The sequence below is a fragment of the Hermetia illucens genome, chromosome 1 (assembly GCF_905115235.1).
Source record: "Hermetia illucens chromosome 1, iHerIll2.2.curated.20191125, whole genome shotgun sequence".
Taxonomy (NCBI): domain Eukaryota; kingdom Metazoa; phylum Arthropoda; class Insecta; order Diptera; family Stratiomyidae; genus Hermetia; species Hermetia illucens.
Window position 1 is genome coordinate 48,865,364 of NC_051849.1, and position 23,271 is coordinate 48,888,634.

The window sequence follows — 23,271 nt, forward strand, 5'->3', positions numbered from 1 at the left end:
GTGATAATCGCTGGAAGTTCTTTCTTAATGAAAAACTACAGACGGAGAAGGATGAAGGCGAGTCCTCCACGCCAAAAAAGTGGGACAAATTGTACCAACTGTTCCTCCAGGTTGGAAGCTGGGTACGGCTGACAACCTTACATGGAAAACCGATGTTAGGAAGCCGCAGAGCGAGCCTCAGACAAGATGAATTTTGCAACGACGAACTCGGCCATGAAAACGGAATAACGATTTGCGCGATTTTGCGATTTTTTCTTATGGAACGTGCGTTCCCTTTACAGACCGAATGCTGTTCAGCAACTAACCGATACCATGTCCCAAAGTAAAGTTGATGTAAAAGCGCTGCAAGAGATGCGCTGAACTGGGAACCCGGGAGCCAAAAAATGAAATCGGCTCTGAAAATATAAGCAAAAGGCTATGAAATTTGCATTTGGGAGGCAAATTCAGAAATATAAACCACATAAACGTTCACGCCCTTACAGAGAAGACAGCAGAGTCGGAGGTAGTTAGCGGACTCACGTAGCCTCTCCCCAGTATGTACCATACTGGTATATTTCAACAAACACATATCCGGCCTGTATCGCGAACAAAGTTTTCGTTTGTTATTGAGTCAGAATGTTCCGATGATACGACGGGCATTAATAAAAGTGGGGATCACTTTCCATATACTATTCCCGTATAGCAGCAAAATGAAAACACCGGTGCGGAACAATCTCGATTTGGTCCTGATGTTTGTAATGTTTGGCATTCACCCCCTTCACGTCTACGCTTCATCGTCCACAGTTCGCTGAAATGCGTTTCAATTCCACCAGGATTTCCTTAGGTCGCTCCCCATTCATCGTTCATCGCAAAGTGCTCTTGGAGCAGCCCGCTCATCAGCCATATTTGGAGAGTGAGTTTCCTGCATGGCTTAGCTAACAACGGAATGGTCGCTCCTCTTTCATGTGCGATCTGGGTTTTATCACACTTCCCGGGGCTCTCCCTCGTAGCGGAGGGATTTGCATAGAGGCTGAATATCAAATTGCAGTCGACTCAGCTGTGAATGAGTACCTGAGTCAAATCGGCGTAATAATCCTGGGCGAGGGTAATGCTGACTGCATTGCCTCATGTAGTGTATTGCACTGTAACGAATAAAGTGCTCTAACACACTTCGAATCCTTGATCCAATTGGACTCTCGCAACAAAGATTGTTATTATTATCTTCGGTCTCTCACTACTTGCTTCTGTTTCCAAATACAGAGCCTTTTGGCCAAAGTCACGGCGCAACCAGATGCCATTAGCGTAGTCGACATATTTGAAGAAAGATATCATGGTCCATTGAACTCCTCCACGTTCTCCGAACAAGCCAACCTGAAAGACAAGACGAAACCCCGGCAGACGTCGCTTTCAACCTTAAATTCCTCTGGGATTTTACTTGGGCGCACTAGGGGCATTTTGCGCCATCATATCTCGCTCAGTTTTTATGGAGTACCCCTCTTACGTGAGCGCCCCAGATACATTCCAGGCTGCCACTGTAGAAAGTTTTATCGAAATGGGTGAAGAGTAAGTAAAGCTTAGATCTAAACTGCACGGTTTGTTCCAAAATAGTCCGTTGGATGTTGTTGTGGGCAATGAGGAAGAATCAAGACCGGAGATTAACCTGCACTCTGCCGATCAAGTTTCTGAAATGTTCTTCGATGCATTCTAGGATTATCATTGCGGGGGAAGGAATACGCAGATTCCCTTTTAGTTACCGCATTCAAGACGAATGACATTTTCGAAATTTGAACGATCGTCCCCTTCTTCCACTCCCTAGAAAGCCCTCGAATTCCCGGTATTTTATTCAAGTTGAAGAATACGAACACTCTAAGGACCGTCGACACCGTTATCAACGAGCGTAAGCACATTCCACAAACAATGCTCCCCCTCCTCGTATGCCCTGATGCGATAGTCGCAGGTTGTTACTAGTAGGGCAGACCCCTTATCCGACATGGGGTAACGTTTCTACAGCAGGAGAATTTCGAAATCTGCAAGGTTTTAGCCGTAGGAAATGCTCTGAATAAATGTACAATACCCACCTCAAAGGGAGTCATTGGCTTAGTAGGGTAAATATGCAATAAATTAATAGCAAATACTACTGGGGACTCCACCTACCCCCTGAGAACCTTGGCTGACACACAGCTATTCAGAGTATAACGACTCGTCCCTCCTCCTTTCTTACGGGCTTAAAACTGTCTTTGGGGAAATTCTCTCGATAAATTTTAGGATGAGAGCCTAGTGCTAGACCATCGCATTTTCTAAGACCTCATGGAAGCTCTTTCGTGGCGCGGCTCCTATGTTCAACCAATGTGGCGTCCATTTAGGGCCGGTAAAAGCTGTAGAAATTTGGGAAATTTTCACTATTGTCATTACGGTCACCAAGAATGTACCTGCTCATCGCATATCCCATTAAGGTGTTGTTAAAGCCCACTTTAGAATTCGCATCCTCAGGAGTCTCTTCCTAGACTATGTGCGGTTGCTCAGAGGAAACGTAATTGTGCTCTGTATCTACCTTCATGTAAAGTTTTTAAATTATTTTGCGCCACCTAAATAAATCCAAATGCGCAAGCCTGCATGGCAAGTTCATCAACTCGAATTTCCTCGAAGAATTCCAACTGTTTTCCCGGGAATCGATGGAGTTTATCTACAAACCCGGCAACAGCTGTCGAATGAGGAACTGCCTTGCTCATCAAAGTATTACTTTCTCCCATTTTTAGCTTTTCGAAATACCATATCTATGAAGGTGAAAATACATTTTCGTCCTGCTCGATAAAAATTCTGAAAGGCGAAGGGAACTGAACTGAATTGCATATAACACCTCACAGAACTTCACCCTTTCAGCCAAGAAAAAGGCTAAGAAACTCTGGTATTGTTACACTTTGGACACTTTTAACTCAAACTCGTTCGCACGTATTGCTTCCGAGCATCCTTCACAACATTCGATTTCAATGTTGGAGCGTTATCCGAAGTAAATTTATATGCAGCCCCTGTTGTCCCGATTATACGAGTTGAGCTCTACTCCCCTTGTATGCTCATGTGTAATCGATAAATATCCCATATTTTTCAAACCCCTAAGGATGTGAGAAAGCGAGTGTCATCACTTTACAATTTGTTAGATACCTCAGATGCTGCTAGCAAGGATGAAATATGCAGGACTGGGTATATATCGTAAGTGAGTCATGACAATGAAATGCCAGAATTAAGAAGAAGATCGTGCATAACCGGGTTATACTGCATGAAAAGGATGCTCCACCTGAATCTCTTGTATATCATTATGATTTTTAAAATCTTAAAACAGCCATAAGAAAGTAGAAGGATATGAGTTGAATATTATTAAATCGCACTCGACTCATGATGATGCTCGTCGATTATGGAATTGTCGCATCGATCCGGGAAATCTGCAAGGAAAACTAAAAGCTAAGGAGCGTTACTTCCTTATATTTATCTACTATAAACTTGCAACCAACACTTACATATATATTTTATTTCTTTCCTATAGCTCTTCACACCGCTTGACCCATTAAAGTAAGCTCTTCCAATGGGCTGGGTTAGTAGGACTCTTTCTCCTTAATTAATTGAATTTTCCTATCCACTCCGAAATTTTTCAAGAGGTCCCCCGTCCGTTACTTTTTATGAGACTTTGGGGACTTTTTACTACCTGTGGGCTCTGCCTACGAGTATTTCTCTGTTGAAATTTTCGTAAATGATGAGAATCTTTTATTTTATTTTTCTACAATTAATAATTCAACTTATGAATACTTCATCATCTCCTATCTACCCTCATCAATTTAAGGTGTATATTCGGACGCAAGTGATAGACATTGTCTCCAATAATTTGATTTTGGTTCTCATTAGTCATCGATTGGAAAAAGATACATATAGGAAATCGTATGTGTCAATAAGTGACATCCTTCATCTGATGCGAAACAGTTTACCTCTTCGAAATTGAAGGTGTTGAGCGTCATATTTACATACACAGATCTTTGCCTTGGATTCGTTAGTGGCCCAAGCCCGTGATAGGCATCTCTAGACGTGAGATCAACACCACACCGCCCCACAATATCCACCTTATACCACCTATATACCAACCAATTAACTCCACACTGTCCACACTACAATGCGACATCCCGGTTTTTTGCCGATGTCCACTAATTCGATATCCCTAAAAGCTGTCTGGCGTCCTGTCCTACACCATCGCTCCATCTCTGCCTCGTCTTCTTCTTCTACCATAGATATTAACGTTGTAGACTTGCCGGGCTGAATCATCCTCATCCATATGGATTAGGTGACCCGCCCACTGCAACCTTTTGAGCCAGATTTTATCCACAAGCTGACGGTCGTTTTATCGCTATGGAATCGTGCATCCTGCAGAAAATTCATCGGAGGATTCTTCTCTCGAACGTGATCAAGAACCCGGGGTTCCCCCTTTTGATTTATGGGACAGATAATGTCTCGTTGCCAATCGTCAGGCATTAATTTGTTGTCCCATATTTTGAGCATAAGTTGATGAACCGGTTGGTGTAATTGGTCGCCTCCATATATAACCAATTCGGATGTTCTGGCTGTTGAGCAGTTTGTCAAAATACTCAACCCATTACTCCAATATGCCCGTTCTGTCGGAAATCAGATTTCCATCTTTGTCTCGGCAGGATGAGCATCGATGTGTATAAGGCTTCATCCTGCTGACTTCCGTTCCGCTGCTACCTTATATTCATCGTCGCACCAGCTGCCTCGTAGCAGCCATCCTTTTCCGACTCTGCAGTCTCCTCTGTAAGGGCGTAAACTTTTATGAGGCTTATATTTCAAAATTTGCCTCTGAAGTCCAGAGTGCATAGCCTTTCGTATATATTTCCAAAGCCGATAACAACAAGTTCCACTTTTTGGCTGACTAAGAGACTGGCTCCGAATACATGGTTTACTAGGTGGCCGCTATAATAAATGGTGTAGTGATTCTTCTCCATTAAACTGGTCCCTGTCCATCGCTTCTCTAGCAACGTTGTTATATCACCCTTATATTGGGACAGGGTATCGGCTAGCTGTTGAGTAGCATTCCGTCGGTACATGGAGCGCACATTCCATGAGAAAATACGCAAATTGATATTCCGTTGTCGTTGCCGGGTTCGCCGTTTTAAAATCCACCCTGTTCGAGGCTTCTTCCGAGGCTTCGTAACAAATGACTTTCCGTGTAGGGTTGTCACCCCTACCCAACCCCCAACCTGGAGGACACAATTTGTCCTGTTTTTAGTCACTGGAGATCCGCCTTCAACCTTCTCTGTCTGGAGTTTTTCATTATGGTAGAACTGCCAGTGATCACCAGGTGGAGGTGGAGGTAGGGTTTGGTGGTAGAGCAGTTGGTGTTGGTTCAGCAGGCGTTTCCCAGGCTGTATGCTCCGTCGTGGTTACCAATCCACGTTTTAGCCGTTTACAAAGATACTTGCATCAATACGCACACTAGATTCACGCTACTTAAACTTACTTCATTTGCACTTAATTTAGATGCAGATATGGGCGTTATTGTTGAACATAGAACCTAGATTTTATGGTGAGACGGTCAAAATATGGATTTTTCTAAAAACCGTGGTCCTTCCAATATGCATAGCTAGATAGCATCATGGTCCAGATATATAACTCTAGATGAGTGTATTATTAAACAACATAAAATAATTTGGATATAAGTCTAGATGAAGAGGAAGAAGCTCGCCGAAGGAAAAGCCCTGAAGTCCCGACAACAACCCACCACAAAATTTTAAGAACAATATCAAAATCGAAAATGGATTTTATATGGAAATTCCTTGAGTTCTTAAAAATCGAAAAATGGGACATCATCTGCAACTCGTTTAACGAATTTAATGGGAAATATATATGTGTATCTACGGTTTCTCGGTTTACTCATTCTTTGGTGACATACTGCGCGCCAAGCACACTTACGTGCCATCGTTCGCGGTTACCAGAAAAGCCCTTCAGCTCCCCTCATGGCTTCCCGAGACGGTCGCACTCCTCCTCCACTGTTCTGCGTCAAGTGCCTTTGGGGCGACCCACTCATCGGTTATTAAAGTAGACTCCACTGCATGTCGTAGGCAGCAATACAATTGTCACTCCTCCTTAATGTGGGACCTATTCATTGTTACTTCCGCCTTCTCATCACAGTGCATATGAGCGGCAGGATTGTGCGCCAACCTAGTTGGTCGTTTGCGATAGTGTCAGGCCAGCGTACTCCGACGACACGACACATGATATGCATTTTCAAATTTTAGACAGGCGCGAAAGCGTATCTAGTCCTGTTAATGCATCGGCGAATATGCAAATGGCAGAAACCACGCTTTCTTGATATATAAATTGATCGAGGCCTTCGATGCTCTGCCCATGAATGCAGATAGAGAGAGTGCGATGATCCGTCAGACTGAGAACCTTGGTTTTCTTGGTGCTTATGTTCAATCCAACTATACTTACCTCTCTTTACAAATCCAAAGCCATTTGGCGAAAATCCACGACCCGGTGAGGGAGCTAAAAAATATCATCAGCGTAATCGAGTTGTTTGAGGAAAGATGTCATAGTCCAATGAGAACGTCACCAATAACAAGAAGGAATAATATCGGTGACACGATGGAACCCTGGTGGACTCCGCTTTGGACCTTAAAATTCTCCGAAATATAGTCTCGGTTAACGCTTTCGAAAGTTTTCTCTAAATCAATGAAGAGAAGCAGCGATGATCTAAACTACGTTGCGTGACACTTTTTGTAAAGGCAATTTCAATCGTATTGAATTATGTCGAATCACTCGTCACTCAGGCAAAAACACTAAATTTACAACTGATCCTAATGTACTCTCAAATTAATTTTTTGTAGATAAATTTCTTCTTCACTTCGAATATGGGGTGATGGGGAACTTGGAACATTTGGAGTCCGACTACAGGCTCTGAAGAACTACGTTCTAGTCCAGACTAATTGCCGAAAAATCGACTGCGGCTGAGATATTGATCTCGGTGATAGGAGACGAAGTATCAGCGACTAAGTTATCTTTGCCGGATACATGTTGAAAGCCCGATGTATACTCACTGATGAAAGCTAAGTGCCGAAGTTGACGAGGGGACGATTTTGCGTATGACAAAAGCTAGAAGCTTATGGTCCGTGAATAAAATGAACGAACTGCTTTCAAAGAAAACGGAAGTATTTGATACACAGATACGCGGCTAGTAATTCACCATCATAAGCGCTGCAACTCGGTTTAACGAGATTCAGGTGCGTTGAAAAGAAACCCAGCTGTTATCAGCTTCGGATCATCATCTGGTGAAGAGCAGCGTCTACTGCGTTGTCTGAGATACCGACGAACACGACTAAGGGTGCATCCGGTGGAGGAAATACCGAAAATGTAGTGTCCACCAGCTGCTACTTGGTGATTTCAAATCTTTGGACAGCTTCCCGAAGCCACAGTACCTCCCACAATTTTTTAATCTTGGGACCAGACAGGAAGGAGTTAAGCAAGGCCTGTTGGTAGTCAGCTCTGGGCAGGAAACGACGGTATAAGTGTACCATGCTCAAGAACCTTTTAAGATCTTTGAACGCCGTTGGCATTGGAAAATTGGCGATCGATTGTACCTTGTCTGGGTTGGGTTGTATGCGGGCGATGGAATGGCCTAGAAATTTCATCTGCTGCTAGAGAAAATTGCAACCTTAGGAACTAGCCATTATCGAACAAATGTTGAAAAATGCACTCGAGATGTGTCAAATACTCAAACTCGATGGAAGAGGTGACCGAAACGTATCCAAGTAAACAAAACGCAATTGGAAGGTTTGCATATGCCCTGGTTTATCAGTCGGTTGAATTTTTTCAACTTCACCAGCATACGCAGAAAGTTTGCGACTACTATGGGAACACTCTGGTAGTCTGTGTCTACCAGAAAATTCTGCTTACTAAGGGGGTGCACTGTAAGGTGTCGTGTTACTGCGATTCAGATTGACCTCATTACGTCCCTTACCGAACTCAGTTTTTTGGAACATGGACTGTTATTTTTAGTGGCCTGATCTGCAAACCTGCGATGGTACCACCACACGTTTGTCAGTGTGGGACACCAATGTAGGACACTCTAATAAACAAAAACAACAAACAATCAACCCAATTTGGTCAAAGACTTTATTTTTTGGTTCCCCAAGAGATTTCCAGGAGATTCTTACTACTTCCCACTCAACAGGCTTTGTTCATTGTTTTAAATAAAATTTCAATAATATTGCCTGCGTTGCGTGGAGGTCCATATAAAAGGCCAATTGCCCCCAATCAATGACCATGTAATGAATTCATTGTCCGTTCGGAAAGGAACAATCAATACCAAATAGGATTTCTATTAGCATAGACTTCCCTAAACCATTTCTTCAGTGCGGCTGACGAGATGAGAGGTGCTTTTTGCAACCAATGAGAGGAAAATACAAGGCAACTTCACGTTTCATATACAGCCTAATGCTTTTCTCAGCACAAAGACGAAGCTACCACGGAAAGGACTTTCTCATCGAAAAATCAACAAACGATCGGTTTAGGGCGATGACCTCAGTTTTTTAGACGGCGGGGAGTAGTTTTAATAGCAGATTTAGGGGATGGTCCAATTGGCTTAATATAACTGTGGCTGCTCGCCCGCCAATAGGAAAAGTGTTCGCATTCTCAAGAAAAAACTGAATCACTTTAATACCGATAGCTACAGGCGTATCGCTATCCTATCTTCCTCCGCCAAAATCTTCGAGTAGACTATAAAATCGCAGATATACAAGCACTGTGGTGCCAACAACTCAATCCCTGACTTCAAGTTCGCCAACTGACCCAGACACGCGGTTGATCACGCCCTCTTCATTTTGAATTCGGGCATTCTTCTGAGATTAACCAGTAACCCCCGATAAAAGTCTATTTCCTCGATCTACGGAAGAGTTTCAACTCCGTATGGCATTACGGACTCGCCTCTAATCTTTCCAGAAGCTTAAACTCCTACCTTCTGCAATTCTATCCTCAGCTTCCTAGATGGGTCCAAGTCCCAAGTCCACATGCAGTCACACCTCTTGGAATTTCACTCATTTCTTGTTGGCATTCCACAAGTACCAGTTCTTTCTACCACCCTCTTCCCCTTCCTCACTGCCGATCTCCCTAAACCACCGTCACATCCGCACCCCATCCAAGTCCTCCAATACGGTGACGATTTGATCCTCTATACCACCACCAAAAAGATCCTGATAGGTCAGGCTTATCTGAGTTGTTATTTAGAGGAGCTTCACAAATACTTCTCCAAATGGAAACTTGCAGACATGGGAGACAGTCCTATTTCATAAAAACATCTGTTTGATGGCGAACATGCGGAGGGATTACTCTATCCCTCAAAATCCACGACACTCCAATTCCAACCGTTAAAGAAGTCACCTATCTCAGGGTGACCATGAACTGCCATCTGTCGCACGTACCTCGATGTCACCACCACTAGGCCGTGCATCCTAACGCCCCCGAAGGTTAACCTTTTTTGCTATGAACAACTTATCCGTCCCCTCCTCATTTTGAGCTTTATTTTCTGGTCCGACTCTTCCTCACTGCGGCACCAAGAGCGCTAAGCCCTCCCCCACTGTCGTAACACCTTCAGAAATCATGACCTGCCCAAATACAGATCCTGTACGATTCCAGTCAAACCCCGCACATCGACCCCCAGCTTTTAATGCCCCTCAACTTCCTGACCAAGTGCCAACCTCATCCCAACCAACTTACCGCCCAGGCCATGTAGATCGAGATCGTTGAAGAATACCTGCTGAGAACTCTTCTGCTCCCTCAATTTCTCCTTACCCTCCAATCCCAACACCGACGACGACGTAGTCTTCTCCACGGGTAACTACTCCCAATCCCAATTCTGCAAACCCCCCATCATTAGAACGCATTCCTGCTTTTAGTCCCAAAACTCCTCCCGTATGCCTCATATCCACAACCTCGATCCCCCCATTGCCCACCCTGTTTTCTAAAAGTTTCAGCGAGTGGATTAACTTGTTAGATTTTGACCTTAGTTTATGCCTTCAATTAAGATAAACTGTTAAGATAGTTCCTTAGTTAGCATTTAGTTTTGCATTGTAATTTTCTTAGGAGAATAAAAAATATTGTTTGCCAAATGTTGTTTTAACTGTGGCTGCCCTTCCTTCAGCCTACTTACTTACAATAATACATGAACGGTTGAGTAGTTTGGGAGCCCTGAGGCCGTTCAGTTGGTTTTGGTAGAATCACTAAAGTTGGCCGTTATCTTGCAAGTATGACAAGGCTAATCTGTCCTTGTTCAGAGTTAAAAATCCTTTTGTCCTCAATCCTGCAACAGCAATTTATGTCATCCTATGTTGTCTCGCCTTTCCGTTCCAATTTTTTGTCGATGTTCATTGCCACCCTTTCTATTCAATATGGAGCTTACTTTCTGGATTGCTAACAATAAAATCGTCTTTGAGCAGGTTGGTTGACGCCAGACTGATGATCACAAAATATTTATTATCGCTTTCCACTCTGGTACACATTCCCACTTTCAATTGCATCTTTCTCTCCCCACAGTTTCTGCACATGGTTTAACTTAATGGCAGTGCTAATGGTATATAATTTGCCTGAACATTCAACCACTCCTCTTTCCACCCTCGTCTTCATGGTATCCTTACTCTCCATTTATCTGTAGTTCTGCATTTTTTGCTATCCCTCGATATCATTCTATTCCCATTAGATTCAAAACTATAATCATAAACGGAATTTATAGTCAATCGTGCCATCTGCTGCAGTCGGAATGTACCCCAATGTTGCCCATTCAAGCTTCCACTTGATAGCAGGAGCTAATGTAAGCGTTCATGCAAAATATGGTACTATAAAAATCGATATCCTTTTGCGGAAATTGATGGCACTTTTCCACGTATATGCTAGTTTGGGATGTTCATCGGAAAACGAAAACTACTCTGTTTCCTTTTCAAAAGTTTTTGAATGGACGCTCAAAAGGATTATCGAGTTCAGAGGATGCCGAAGTAAACATTTAGAGGAAAACCAGGTTACTTGGAACTTATTCGAAGTATTGGAACTTTTCAACGATGAGCTAAAGTTGATTGAATTAGTAGAAATAGGAGGAACTTACAACCAATAAGTAGAAGAACATTAAAAACTTCCTCTTCCCTTTTTATTTCTTGGAACTACTTTGGCAATTACAACCCGAAAGCCGATTTGAGCCTTTAAGTCAGATAAGACACAAGATTTCCCTTAATTTATCCAAAGCTCTCTCTATCCCTCCAGCGAAGGAAGACCACCTTCACATTAGTACATCCATCAGGAGTAGATGCACATTGAACACACTCGCATGATTTCCGGAAGGTATCAAGGATTACGTCCTAAAAACGTGACCGTAATAAAATTGCAAAACCACTCTACCAGGTCTCGGGGCTCAAAGAATAACGACCATAAGTTTCCTCTTCCTTTGGTGTCTTAACTCCTCTTTGGTACAACATATGGATAAAGCCATTTCAATAGTCTAAAGTTTTTATTCCTTTTTCTTGATTCCAGACCGTGCGATAGGAATCTACGAGATGCCGAGCTCATATCCTGCCGTCTCCGAAGAGTGGAGCCACTTTGTCGTTTACCGGGATCTGCCTTACAGCAGTTGGCTATGTGCGGTTTCTATGAAGACTTGGAGAAAGGTGTAACATGTAAGTAACTGTAATTTCGTTATTTGAAATTTCAAATAAGATACTCTCGTTTGAGGTGGGGAGCTCTGTAATTTTAAAGCACGTCTTAAAGAAAATATTTTTAGCCAACTTTACCTTAGATGAAACAGAAATAAATACAACCAATGGATGGAAAAAACAAGACTGGCCAAACGCTCCGGATGGCGTAGCGGTTAGAACACTAAGCTATCGCAGCAGGAGAGCGCGGACGGATTTGTATCATGAATAGAAGTCGGAAATCAGCCAAGCTCTGAGCCAAATTACTATAATTGTGCCGTACGAACTCAATACTAACCATATTGCCTCTTAGTGAACCATTACAGTGTTGAGCGCTCTAACACTCTTCAAGTCCTAAACTTATGGATTGTTAGATTATCGGTGATTAGTAGGTAAATCCGTCGAAAACTCCCTGTAACATCGAGCACCTTTGCAAAATGGTATATTTTTACTTGTTATGAACCAGATTGTGCGAGAGTTCCAGAGCATCAAGGGAGGTCGTAAGAGATTTGGGTAGAATACCTGAAGCTGCCAATATTATGCAACTACAGCCACCCTCTTGAGACACCAAATTTCTCTAAACGTGTCTTATATTTCACCTTCTTCTCTGTGTATTTCCGCTCAATGTTGCTGTTGTAGAGAAAAGCAACATTAATAAGAATCATCTATCCCTTCAAATAACAGGATATCAGGCTTATTGTTTGGAATATGGCGAACAGTTAAAACTTGCCGGTCCTGATGCGTGCAGCATTATCAGAGTCAGGTGAACCAACTTCTCTAACGCCGAACCACAAATTCTGCACTGGTCGTTCTCTATCCACTCTTTCACTATGAGCTTTTTACGGGTGATGATCACGCTGTGCTGGATCGTGTCCATAAATAGCGACGTGTTAGCAAAGATTTGCTCGCGCATAGCCATCTGTCTGACATATGGATACCGACAAACAGCTGCCAGAGAGAACTTCATGTTTACGGGGCATTGTCTTTGACTTTAATTCATCAATCTGCTCTTGCTCTGACTTCACCCCACTCAGAGGATTGAAGGATCGATTTTCCAAGTTGAGTGAATTCAGCGTACAATCTGCCTCTAAACAGCCGCAAGCGAGGAACTCGACGCTTCCTTGATATAAAAATTAGCGATTCGACTTGCTTGTGGAACCTCTATCTCCAATGGCACGAGACATCCGCTCCACGGTAGAATTTGTCTGAATCCTCCGCTGAACGTGTTTCATATCGGTCTTCGTCCACGGCAATATTCCGAATACATATGTTAGCAAAGGAGTAGTGGGTACATTCATGTGCTTATTTTATTCTTCCCCGAGAAATGCGAACTCAGCACCAGCTTCAACGTGGCAGTCATTCGGACGAAGGAGCATCCTTCAAATGGCGAACCCAAGCACGGGGCAGAGTTCTTAGATACTTGTAGAAATCTATTTGCATCATAGCTTGGATGCGGAGGTCGCCAATACTATGTCCGGGTTCGACACTAGTTTAATTCCATCCGAATTATATAGCTGAACGCCATACTGTTCGTTACAGTCCTCTGAGATGGTCATCAGTTTCAGCATACAACTTGATGCCAACTCAGTTCATCAAGTCTATCAGCTCGCACCTACTACCCAGATCATATTTTTTTGCGAAACCATTCGTTCTAGCATCGGTAACCATGAAAGGAGGTTCAGCGCCATACAAAACCTAAGGCGGCTAAATGAATCCCTAGGTTTTGTATGGTGCATATGTGAGTGTGCTCTGAGTTGTTGGTACCTTAAGATAAGAGCTCTGGTAAAGTGGTATTCCTTCTTTTCATGACTGTCCACGAGAATTTTATTAGTTTGAGATCAATGCAATACAGACGTAGGACATCAACCAGTCAGGTTCGCGGAATGCTGTCACAAGCCTTAACGTTATCAATATAGCAACCAGTGCCAGTGCTGATTTGAACCAGCCTAGCAATTTCCTGCCTTGTTGAGTCCCACCGACGTTCCATCTCTTCAGTGACTCAAAACGATAAAACTGAGAGTAACTGAATTCATTTCTGAAAATCATATACACGCTCTTTGGAATTCGTCCCAAACCTAAGCATGGACTTTAGCTTTGGGAGTATTGAAACTGTATACACATCGTGGTGTCATGTTCTTTATACCGCCACCTGTGCCTGCATCGGCTCTTGGTCACTGATCCCCGCGATGACCTCCGGTTAATGACGACCAGAAATATGCCGCTGAGGCTTATTAAACGAAATAGCTACAACAGGCGAAGCCATACTGCCAGTCACCGTGACGCATAGACATAAAATTGCCCTACGATTAGCGGTTTCGACACCGTGCTGTTCATTACGGGAGCCCGACCCAGTCACCAGGTCAGATGACTGACGCCGATTATTCATGCTGCACCTTAGACTAGATTTGAAAGTAACGCGTAGATCGATAAGTACGCTTTCATTTAATATAACATTCATTGAAACAACTTTACACATCCCATCGGAATATACGAGAGCCACCAACCTAAAAGTTGGTCAAGATGATGTCATGCATCGGTCTTTGCAATTCCGATATTCCCACGAAATCTCGCATGAATGGATATAACCGCTTGAGGAACTATTACTTGAGACTGACCGTCTGCTGGAAGTTGCCAGATTGCTCATCAGTAGCGTCCCCTGCTGCGGATACGGCTATGGGAAATCCACCCGTGATAAAACGACGAAATTGAAGGAAGAGAAAAGAAGAAAGCGTACTGTCCAAGGGTTTGGAACACTAGAACTAGTTGCTCTTGGAAGTGGGCAAATAGGCTCTTCGCCATTGAGAACCGTTGACTACTGTTCCTTACTGGTAGAAAACATTGCCACCATGATATTTGATTCTATAAGCAGCTTAGAAAAGGAAGCGTTTAAATCCAGTACAACGATGCCAAGAACTCCTACAGCAAAAACGCAAGAGGATTCTCCCAGGAAAAAACAATAAGTGACATGTTTAAGTATTTATCATTACTTATATTTATTATAATATTTAAGTTAACATTTATTATTAAATTAGTTATACATGTTATTTGACCTAATTTTAGTCGGCGGACTCAACTTCCGTTTTCCTATTTTTAATTCAAAGGACTTCAGTATTTATTCATATATTCGAACTTAATATTACAAATCAGAGACATTTACGAAAAACATAATTACTGCATTAGATTAATTTTTTGTGTGTCTACTACGTTTTAGACAACAACTCATGGCACACTTTTCTGCGATCTTCCACTCCCGTGGCGTGCTACGCAAAGTGGATAGATCCGCGCCATCTATTCGCTCGCACTCGCAACATTCGAAATAAATTTCGAATGCTGCGAATCCTACCGCGCCACATCACTCCGCCCCCAGATGAAACCTAGGGGTTTCGGCGACTGATCCCCGAACTTCGTTCGCCGTTAATCCACAAAGCGGACACGACGTTGCTTCGGGGCGCACGCGGGTGTCTGCTGAGGGACAATCTCCGACGCATCAAGGCGCCACCACCCACTCGACACTCGTCCATACCTGCCAGTTCGCCCAAGGAGCTGGACACTTGCACGCACGTGCTGATCAGGACGGATGCCGTCCGGAAGCCGCTGCAGCCTCCATATGAGGGCCCGTACCGCGTTCTCGAGCGGGGAGAACATTTCTTCCAGCTCGAGATCGGTGGTCACAAAAAGGCGGTCTCTTTGTCCAGGCTGAAACCCGCGTGCGCCCCGAAGCAACGTCGTGTCCGCTTTGTGGATTAACGGCGAACGAAGTTCGGGGATCAGTCGCCGAAACCCCTAGGTTTCATCTGGGGGCGGAGTGATGTGGCGCGGTAGGATTCGCAGCATTCGAAATTTATTACATATTAATAGAGCTTACTCCAAGCACAAATATTAACTAATCAAATATTGAAATTCACAAAAGTTGAATTGAGAGCTGCAGCTTGTAGAGACCAGGTTCTGCATTTTCCTGTCAATATCTACCATTGTTTGACACTACGTGGTATCAGCTTTTCTATTCACCTTCTCAGTTTTTCAACATAAATCACGAAGTTCTAAAGTAATTTACTGGCAATTTGTTCTCTCATTTGCAAACAATATGTTGGTAGAACTGGAACTATCATTGTTATTTTAGTTGGGAGGTTTCTGTTTGATAAACTTTTTTCTTATTTCCATCCAACTTGGACTTATTTCATGCCAATTGCCGAAATCGAGCACCACTGCCAGTTCACTCAATTTTTTTGTACTGATCGAATCGTGTTTTTGTCCTTTCAGCATTCGCTGCTGAATAGACACTTTCTCTCCAATAAACTCGGATTTCGCTAAAGGTTTTAAAACACTTCGTCCTTATTGTGAATCTTCCAAAGATTTGGCATTCAGAAAGCTTTCGGGTACGGGATTACTGCACTATTACTCTGCGTTTTACTAACACAGCATGGCACACTGATGCAACTGCAAGGTCCGCCTGGGCAGCATGGATTCGGATAACATGGATCTTGATAGGATCCACTGTTATCTGTACGTGGGCAGCATGGATCTGGACGTGGGCAACATAGGTCAGCAGATGGTGGGCAACGAGGACCAGGGGGAGCTGGGCAACAACTAGCAGTAGGACGGCCATAACAAAGATCGTAAGCAGTCAAGGTCGGAAAAGAACGCTTGGCTGGGCGGCAAATTTCATAACAAGGGGGAGGATATACTGGACAGCAAATACAGCAAGTTCCACACTCTTTCCCAGGTCGACATACTATTTGTTTTGGTTCGCATGGCTTACAAATCTTCATTGGCTTGCAGGGCATACAGCACTTTGTTGTAGATTTCGGAACTTTGCACTTCTCCACACAGTATGGTCGGCTGCAGCCCATATTCCATGATTGAGGAGTTGCGTATACCCAGATCATGCAAATCCTTGGGGTGTAGATCTGAATTTTACCACAAGAATCGATGCCAATTCCTCCAACGGGACCGCATTCGAATGTAGTTATTACGTTCAATGTACTAAGAACTTGTGCGTTATCTTGACAAGAGACTATCTTCTGTGTTAACGAGTATTTTGATATTACATAGTTGGAAACTGCCAGCGATACTGCTCCCTCTCCGTTGGCGTAGCAAACACCACGTCCAGCAAAATTGCAGCTGCTGTCAGCAGCGAAGTAATTGCCACACATGTCAAGCACGCAGATCCCGTATAAATTATAAGGCTCGGTGCAATTGTTAAGAGGCATTTTACATTTAGAAGCAATTTTCTTCATGGCTTCCAGAGCCACGCTCCTTGCCGAGGCTTTTTGTTTTAAAGCGTCTAAAGCATCGAACGTAATCAATTTTAGCCTCAATTTTTTGTGTGTCTACTACGTTTTAGACAACAACTCATGGCACACTTTTCTGCGATCTTCCACTCCCGTGGCGTGCTACGCAAAGTGGATAGATCCGCGCCATCTATTCGCTCGCACTCGCAACATTCGAAATAAATTTCGAATGCTGCGAATCCTACCGCGCCACAATGTGATGGTAGGGACCAGAGGATGCTGCTCAGGATCAAGAACTGCATCTTTGAGGGAGAACTCATTGAATCTGAAATCTCCTTCAGTTCCTACGACGGTGGGAAACGTGGGTTAAAGCAGAGAGGTCACCTTGGCGCTGAAAAATGTCAGTCTTGGAAGAGTTACCTCCATTTCACTTAAAACTAAAATTGTTGGGCTATTAGAATTCGTTAGATACAAGCACAATCCTCAAGAACCAGTCAAGAAGAAAGTAAGATTCATGAGAGTGTGGGGAAAAGCATCAGCAGGATCGGGAGAAACTAAAAAGTGATCTGAAAAAATCCGGAGAGAGCGTGGCGATCAAGTCATACAGGAATGTATCATGCAGCTCCCAATTGGCTTCGTATGGACCAAAATAAGCGAGATATACATCTAAATTTGCTGTGCTCCTCCAAGGCTTATGTTGGCTGAGTCTGAGGACATGCTGTTCAGGCTAGTTTTGAACGAGAAATGTAACTCATTGCTGGTTACTTTATTACATGAACCACGGGATGAAGAAGTTCACTAACGAATGCAAGAGGACATTGGGCTTTGAAAACCTTCGACCAGTTGAACATGATATTCGCTGATGGCGCTCATGAAAAGGATGCTCAGTTTGGTTATGGACCTAATTTTCGATAGTCCTTCATTAGCTCGTGATACGTCTTAGAACGGTTGTAAACAGAGACCTAGCTCGCTGGTTAGTTAAGGCCGAACGTGTTTGGGAAATTCTTTAAGGAATTCTTTCTGGTATGAAAACATCAAAGGCTACTTCGGCTATGTGTGTGTTTTTTTACATATAACATAAATGGCATATGCCGGTGTTGTCAATCAAAAACTCACTGAGGAAGAGGACAATTGGTCTTTGAAATACCGGTATATTAGGATTAAAAACTTGTCCTTCGGCATTTAAAAAATAAAATTGGTCTTTTTTCCATCAAAGGTTAGTATTGTTTCATAAAGCTAGTAAGCCTTTTAATGAAGCATTCTCATATAGACCCATAAACTTACTGGTGGGTAGAAGAAAATGCTGAAGCGAGTAATAAATAATAGATTGTTCCCTTCTCCTTCTTTATAGTCAGATCAATCAGACCATTAAAATGGTTTCGCTGACACTGCAATACATGGAAAGATTGTATAACAATTATTGCAATAGTGCTTAGTCTTAATTTTCAAAATACATTCAAACTGGCCAATTGGAAGCTAGCAACGATTGGTGTAACCGATTATCAGGCTACACTCGTCTATAGCGACATAAGCTAGCCGGCTACCATTATGGTTCGTGCCTAAAACAGGGCGATGGTTTTTGCAAAACATTGTAGGGAAACGATCGCTCGCACCAGTGTGGAAAGATAGGTAGGTAGGTATCAGCGGCCGTTCCGAGGAGTTCAATCAACGCCTGGTACGCCGTTTTGATCCTAAGACCGTGACTGCTGTCATGAGAGCAAGGAGGTAGAGTAGAGTCAGCCCAGATGTTCAGAACTAACTCGCAGCATTCACGAACGAAAACAGCTCTCTCGCCCTGAAGCTAGAAACCTCTCCGAGGTCCCCAAAGAATGGTTTACCTAGTGTCCGTTACCTGGCAATAGCTAAATCTGGGTAATCGCAAAGAAAGTACCTGAGGGTTTCCCCATCTTCCCTGCAGCTCCGGCAATGCGAATTGTAGGGTATGCCGAGCCTGGTGCATAGTCCACAATGAACCGTGCACACTGTCGCATTCTTGAATGCATTTGCACGCGTCTGGCATAGAAGCTCTTGCGATCGAGTTCTGTTCTAAGCAGACAAAATCTTTCTTGGCTTTGTACAGGTGATAAACTTTCGCCATCTGAGGTACGCGGCTGCTAAGTAGTGCGAGTAGATTCCGCCCGTGACAGTCATCAGCAGTACACAAACTGTACCTGCCGAAGGACTGCCAAAAGCAGAGCCCCCCCCCCCCCCAGAAGAGGGTCAGATTAACCGTGCCACCCACATTGCTCAGCATGTTTCTGCACTGCCCCATCAGCCTGGAAAATGTCGTCGCTAAGTGCAAGGCCTTAATCGCCGCTTGGCTATCGGTCAGAAAGGCTATATTACGCTTGGGCTCGGATCATGCCTAGCCATCGACAAACTTCCAATGTCGAGAGTAATTCCGCTTGAAATACACTCGCGAAACATGAAAGACCATACGACTCGGATACATTTCGTGTATTCGAGAAAACCCCGTACCGACCATCCACCTCCACGGACCATCTTTGATTCATCGGTGAAGAATACCGTGTCATAGCCTTGCATAACGCCGCCTGTCTTCCACTTTGCTGTGGTTGAAAAGTCCACAGCAAGGTTTATCGTAAAATTCAGCTTGCATGTGGCGTAGCCCGTGAGGAACGCCCAGAGTTCCCAAGGCACTTCGTCTAGGATGTTACTATGGCCGTAGGCCGTGTCCACCATCCGGACTCACGTAGTTTGACGCACTGAATGCTACCATGTATTTAATGTGGAAGTATAGGAGGAGAAGATACAGGAGTACATTGAGAGCATCTGCCGGGCAAGACTGTAGAGTAGCACTTACAAACGCGGTCAACTTGTACTTCCTCAGGCACTCCTTATATGGCCTCCAATATTTGCGCCTGTAGCAGATGTTGAAGATCTCCCTGATCAGCTTGCTTAGGCTGGACCGATTCATTCCACCACCACCATGACAGTGGCAGTATTTTTTTGCTGTATTTAGCAGGGCACGACACATTTGATTCCAGTTCGTCTGTCGTGCCAAGGCTGCTAATTTGCGCACCGGAGAATTTGTTTTTGATAACTTGATCAAACTTCCTCCACTCGATACTCCTGGGGTCCCTAAAAGACTTGGAGACCTCTGTGGTGAGATCTAGACTGAAAAGTATCCAATTATGATATCAGAATGATCTCTACGACTCTTCTACTAACCAGTTCTTCACCCTAAGAATCCCGTTGTCGGGTAGTAGGATGATCACAGTTCTCCGAAGTGGGAAAATGTAAGGTTGGTGTACTGCCCCGGTTACACGCGGATAAGTTTGCATTAATAATATAATCAAAGAGTGACTCACCTCTTTTATTGATTTCTGAGCTGCCCCAAAGCGTATGTCTTGCATCGGCCTTGCAGCCTATCAACAGGTTGGCCTTGTTTGGTGCGATGGTGATCGTCAAATGTTACAGTTCTCTTAAAGGAGCAGATCGATATTGGACTGTGGCGCGGCAGGATTCGCAGCATTCGAAATTTATTTCGAATGTTGCGAGCGAATAGATGGCGCGGATCTATCCACTTTGCGTGGCACACCAAGGGAGTGGAAGATCGCAGTAATTATGTTTTTTCAGACCTGTCACTGAATTTAATTATTAAGTTGAAAATTGCTAAAGAATATGGAAGTCCTTTTTGAAAATAGAATTTGAGTTGAGTTTACTGTATAGAATCCAATTAAGTAATTATGATTACTTATTATTTTTATTGAAATATTTAAGCGAACTCAATGCGAATTTTATACAGCAAACTCAACGCGAATTCTATACAGTAAACTCAACTCAAATTCTATTTTCAAAAAGGACTTCCATATTCTTTAGCAATTTTCAACTTAATAATTAAATTCAGTGACAGGTCTGAAAAAACATAATTACTGCGATCTTCCACTCCCTTGGTGTGCCACGCAAAGTGGATAGATCCGCGCCATCTATTCGCTCGCAACATTCGAAATAAATTTCGAATGCTGCGAATCCTGCCGCGCCACAGGACCATGTACGCCGAGTAAAATATACACGTTATCTGTCCCCGCTTGCTCCATTTTGAAGAAAAGCGTGCAGACTCTTCCTTGCGAGGATACATACCCTACGTCTGTCCTGGTCAGCGTCTTCTGTGCTCTCGAATAAATTATAATATTTTCTTTGAAGCCCTTTGGTGGTTCGGTCTCCTCTGATCCAAGGCTCCTGTACTAATGCGATCTCTTTCTCTAGTAGGAAGACAGTGAAGCCCATGGTGTTTTACGTATTCACCTGACTTAATCCTACGGTCCTCTTAAGACACGGATTGATTTTGTGACCACAATCAGAGCCCCGCTGAGACAAACAACAATGGTACCAGTCTATACCAAGTGCATGGCTTAGCATTCATACTGGTGGATGCAAGAATTACTTAAATCTCTACCGAACTATGGAGTACTGCACCCGTGTTGATACGCAACACCACGTCGAGGCCCGAAGGTCTCTTCTCGCTTGAGCATAACCACAACCACCATGAAACTCCCACTAGGGGGGCCAACCGCAAATAACCGAGCTGTATTCACATACAACAGGAGTTCACCCGAAGTATGTGAGTCCAGGGGCTTTCCCGGTTCCCATGGTACCAGTATACCCCTGGTAAGGTTTCGTGACCAATTTGCCACTTCAGATGAGTACCCGTGCAGACTCGGGTCTGATCGCCCTAATTAGGCCTTTGGAGCATTCGCCTACTGAATCACGGTCGGCAAACCAAAGTGATTACAGCGTCTCCCGGTGCCACCACTATCGAGGTTCTCCTCGGCCACTTGGTTTTGGTATGGCCGATAGGGTTGCCGCCCCATCTTCCTCGCCGCCACCTCTGAGCACCTCTAGTAGGAAGACAAGCAAATTTGCCGAGGGCAATCCGACGGCTGGAGATTCATTTGCAGTTTCCTCAGCATGATCTGCTTGCATGGGAGCTAGTTAGTGCCGGTCGGACCATCATCTTCTCCAGCAGCTCGGTGGTGGCGTCGATTGGATACCGGTCGTCGTGCAGTTTTGCAGAACTGGACACTTTCACCATTGAGTTCCTGACTCTGAACCACACTTTATAGTCCTTTTGCAGTGCCTACAAGCCATTGATATGGAGATAAAATGTTTGGCTGTTCATCCGCGATTTCTCCTCGTTAATCGCTACCTAGTTGTCCATGGAAATCCTGGTGTTTTGAAAGAGGAGGCATTGGACGAGCTTGTCGTTATCCATGCAGATCTTCGTCAATCAGATCCAAGCAACCGGTCCCCTAGGAATCTGCCCGGAGGGGATAACTTTCAGCCTTGGAACCTCTCAGATGTCTTTGATTATAAGAACACATGAACCGAGAAAGTTCCTAGAGAATTGGTCGTTGTTAACTGACAGGTATCAAAGCAAGGGATGCGTCCCATGCGTTCGCCTTTGGCGTTCCAGGAGATGACCATCTAAGACAGCCAAGTCTCAGCAATCGTCCACATCTCCGGTGCTGGTTCGCCTATAGCGAAATTTTCATTCGACAGCACCACACGCAAGTGGCTGCTGGCCGCGTCGCTGAAGGGTTTCGCAGTTCGTGGCTCGTCGGCTGGATGTTGCTGCTTACCTTTCTGCATAGGTTGTTTAGCGTTCGAGCTCTTGGACGCTTTACTCCGTTTGTGTTTTCGTTCGACCTCGTCTTTTGATCGATTGTGTTTGAGAACGGTGGGCCTCGTCTTCAACTAGTCTGCCAGGCGTTTGCTGTTATATTCCGCCAAAAGCGCCTGGTATTTAGTGAGGTCCTTTTCATTCTGCTCGTCGACAGTGCCGGCCTCTTTATTTCCAGCAACCTTCTGATAATATGCCTGGTCTTCTCGTACTGGCTCTTGAGCAGGGCCTTCGCTTATTAGCCTTCTTTCCGGTGATCGACTTTGTTGTGGATGTTTGCTTTTGAAGGGTCCGCGATGCACCGATGGTTGCGCGTTAGGAGTACTATGGCTGATACTCGCTACACCCAGCTTGACGGTTGTGTATTCCAAGCCAGAGACCACTAACCCGTCTGCTGCCTCACTCTGGGAGGTTCCTGTGGTTGGTTTCAGCACAGCAGTGCTACTGCTTGTATCGATTGTACTGCTCTCTTGGCTACTGTTTCCTGGCTGGATGCCAGCAGCTCGTCCTTCCATGATGCGCTTGGCATCACCATAGCTTCTTCAATCGTGTCTTTTATGTATTTTTTCTTGAGCCCATGTCCTGGTCCAGTAACCAATTCAACAAAAATATTCCTTTAGTTTTGATGAAATTTTTGGCATAAATTTTGAATTTTGGCGATTTGGAACTCCAGTATTATCAATAATCTATCGTG

At 44.0% G+C, this 23,271-nt stretch overlaps 1 protein-coding gene across 2 annotated transcripts in view; it reads left to right on the forward strand.

Annotated features, from left to right (window-relative positions):
• Window positions 1-23,271, forward strand: part of LOC119649168 (rap guanine nucleotide exchange factor 4) — a 313,803-nt gene that overhangs the window by 78,671 nt on the left and 211,861 nt on the right. For both annotated transcript variants that reach the window (XM_038051205.1, XM_038051199.1), the window contains exon 3: window positions 11,548-11,690. In XM_038051205.1, coding sequence (XP_037907133.1) covers window positions 11,548-11,690 — 143 coding nt within the window. The remainder of the gene's footprint in view (window positions 1-11,547; window positions 11,691-23,271) is intronic.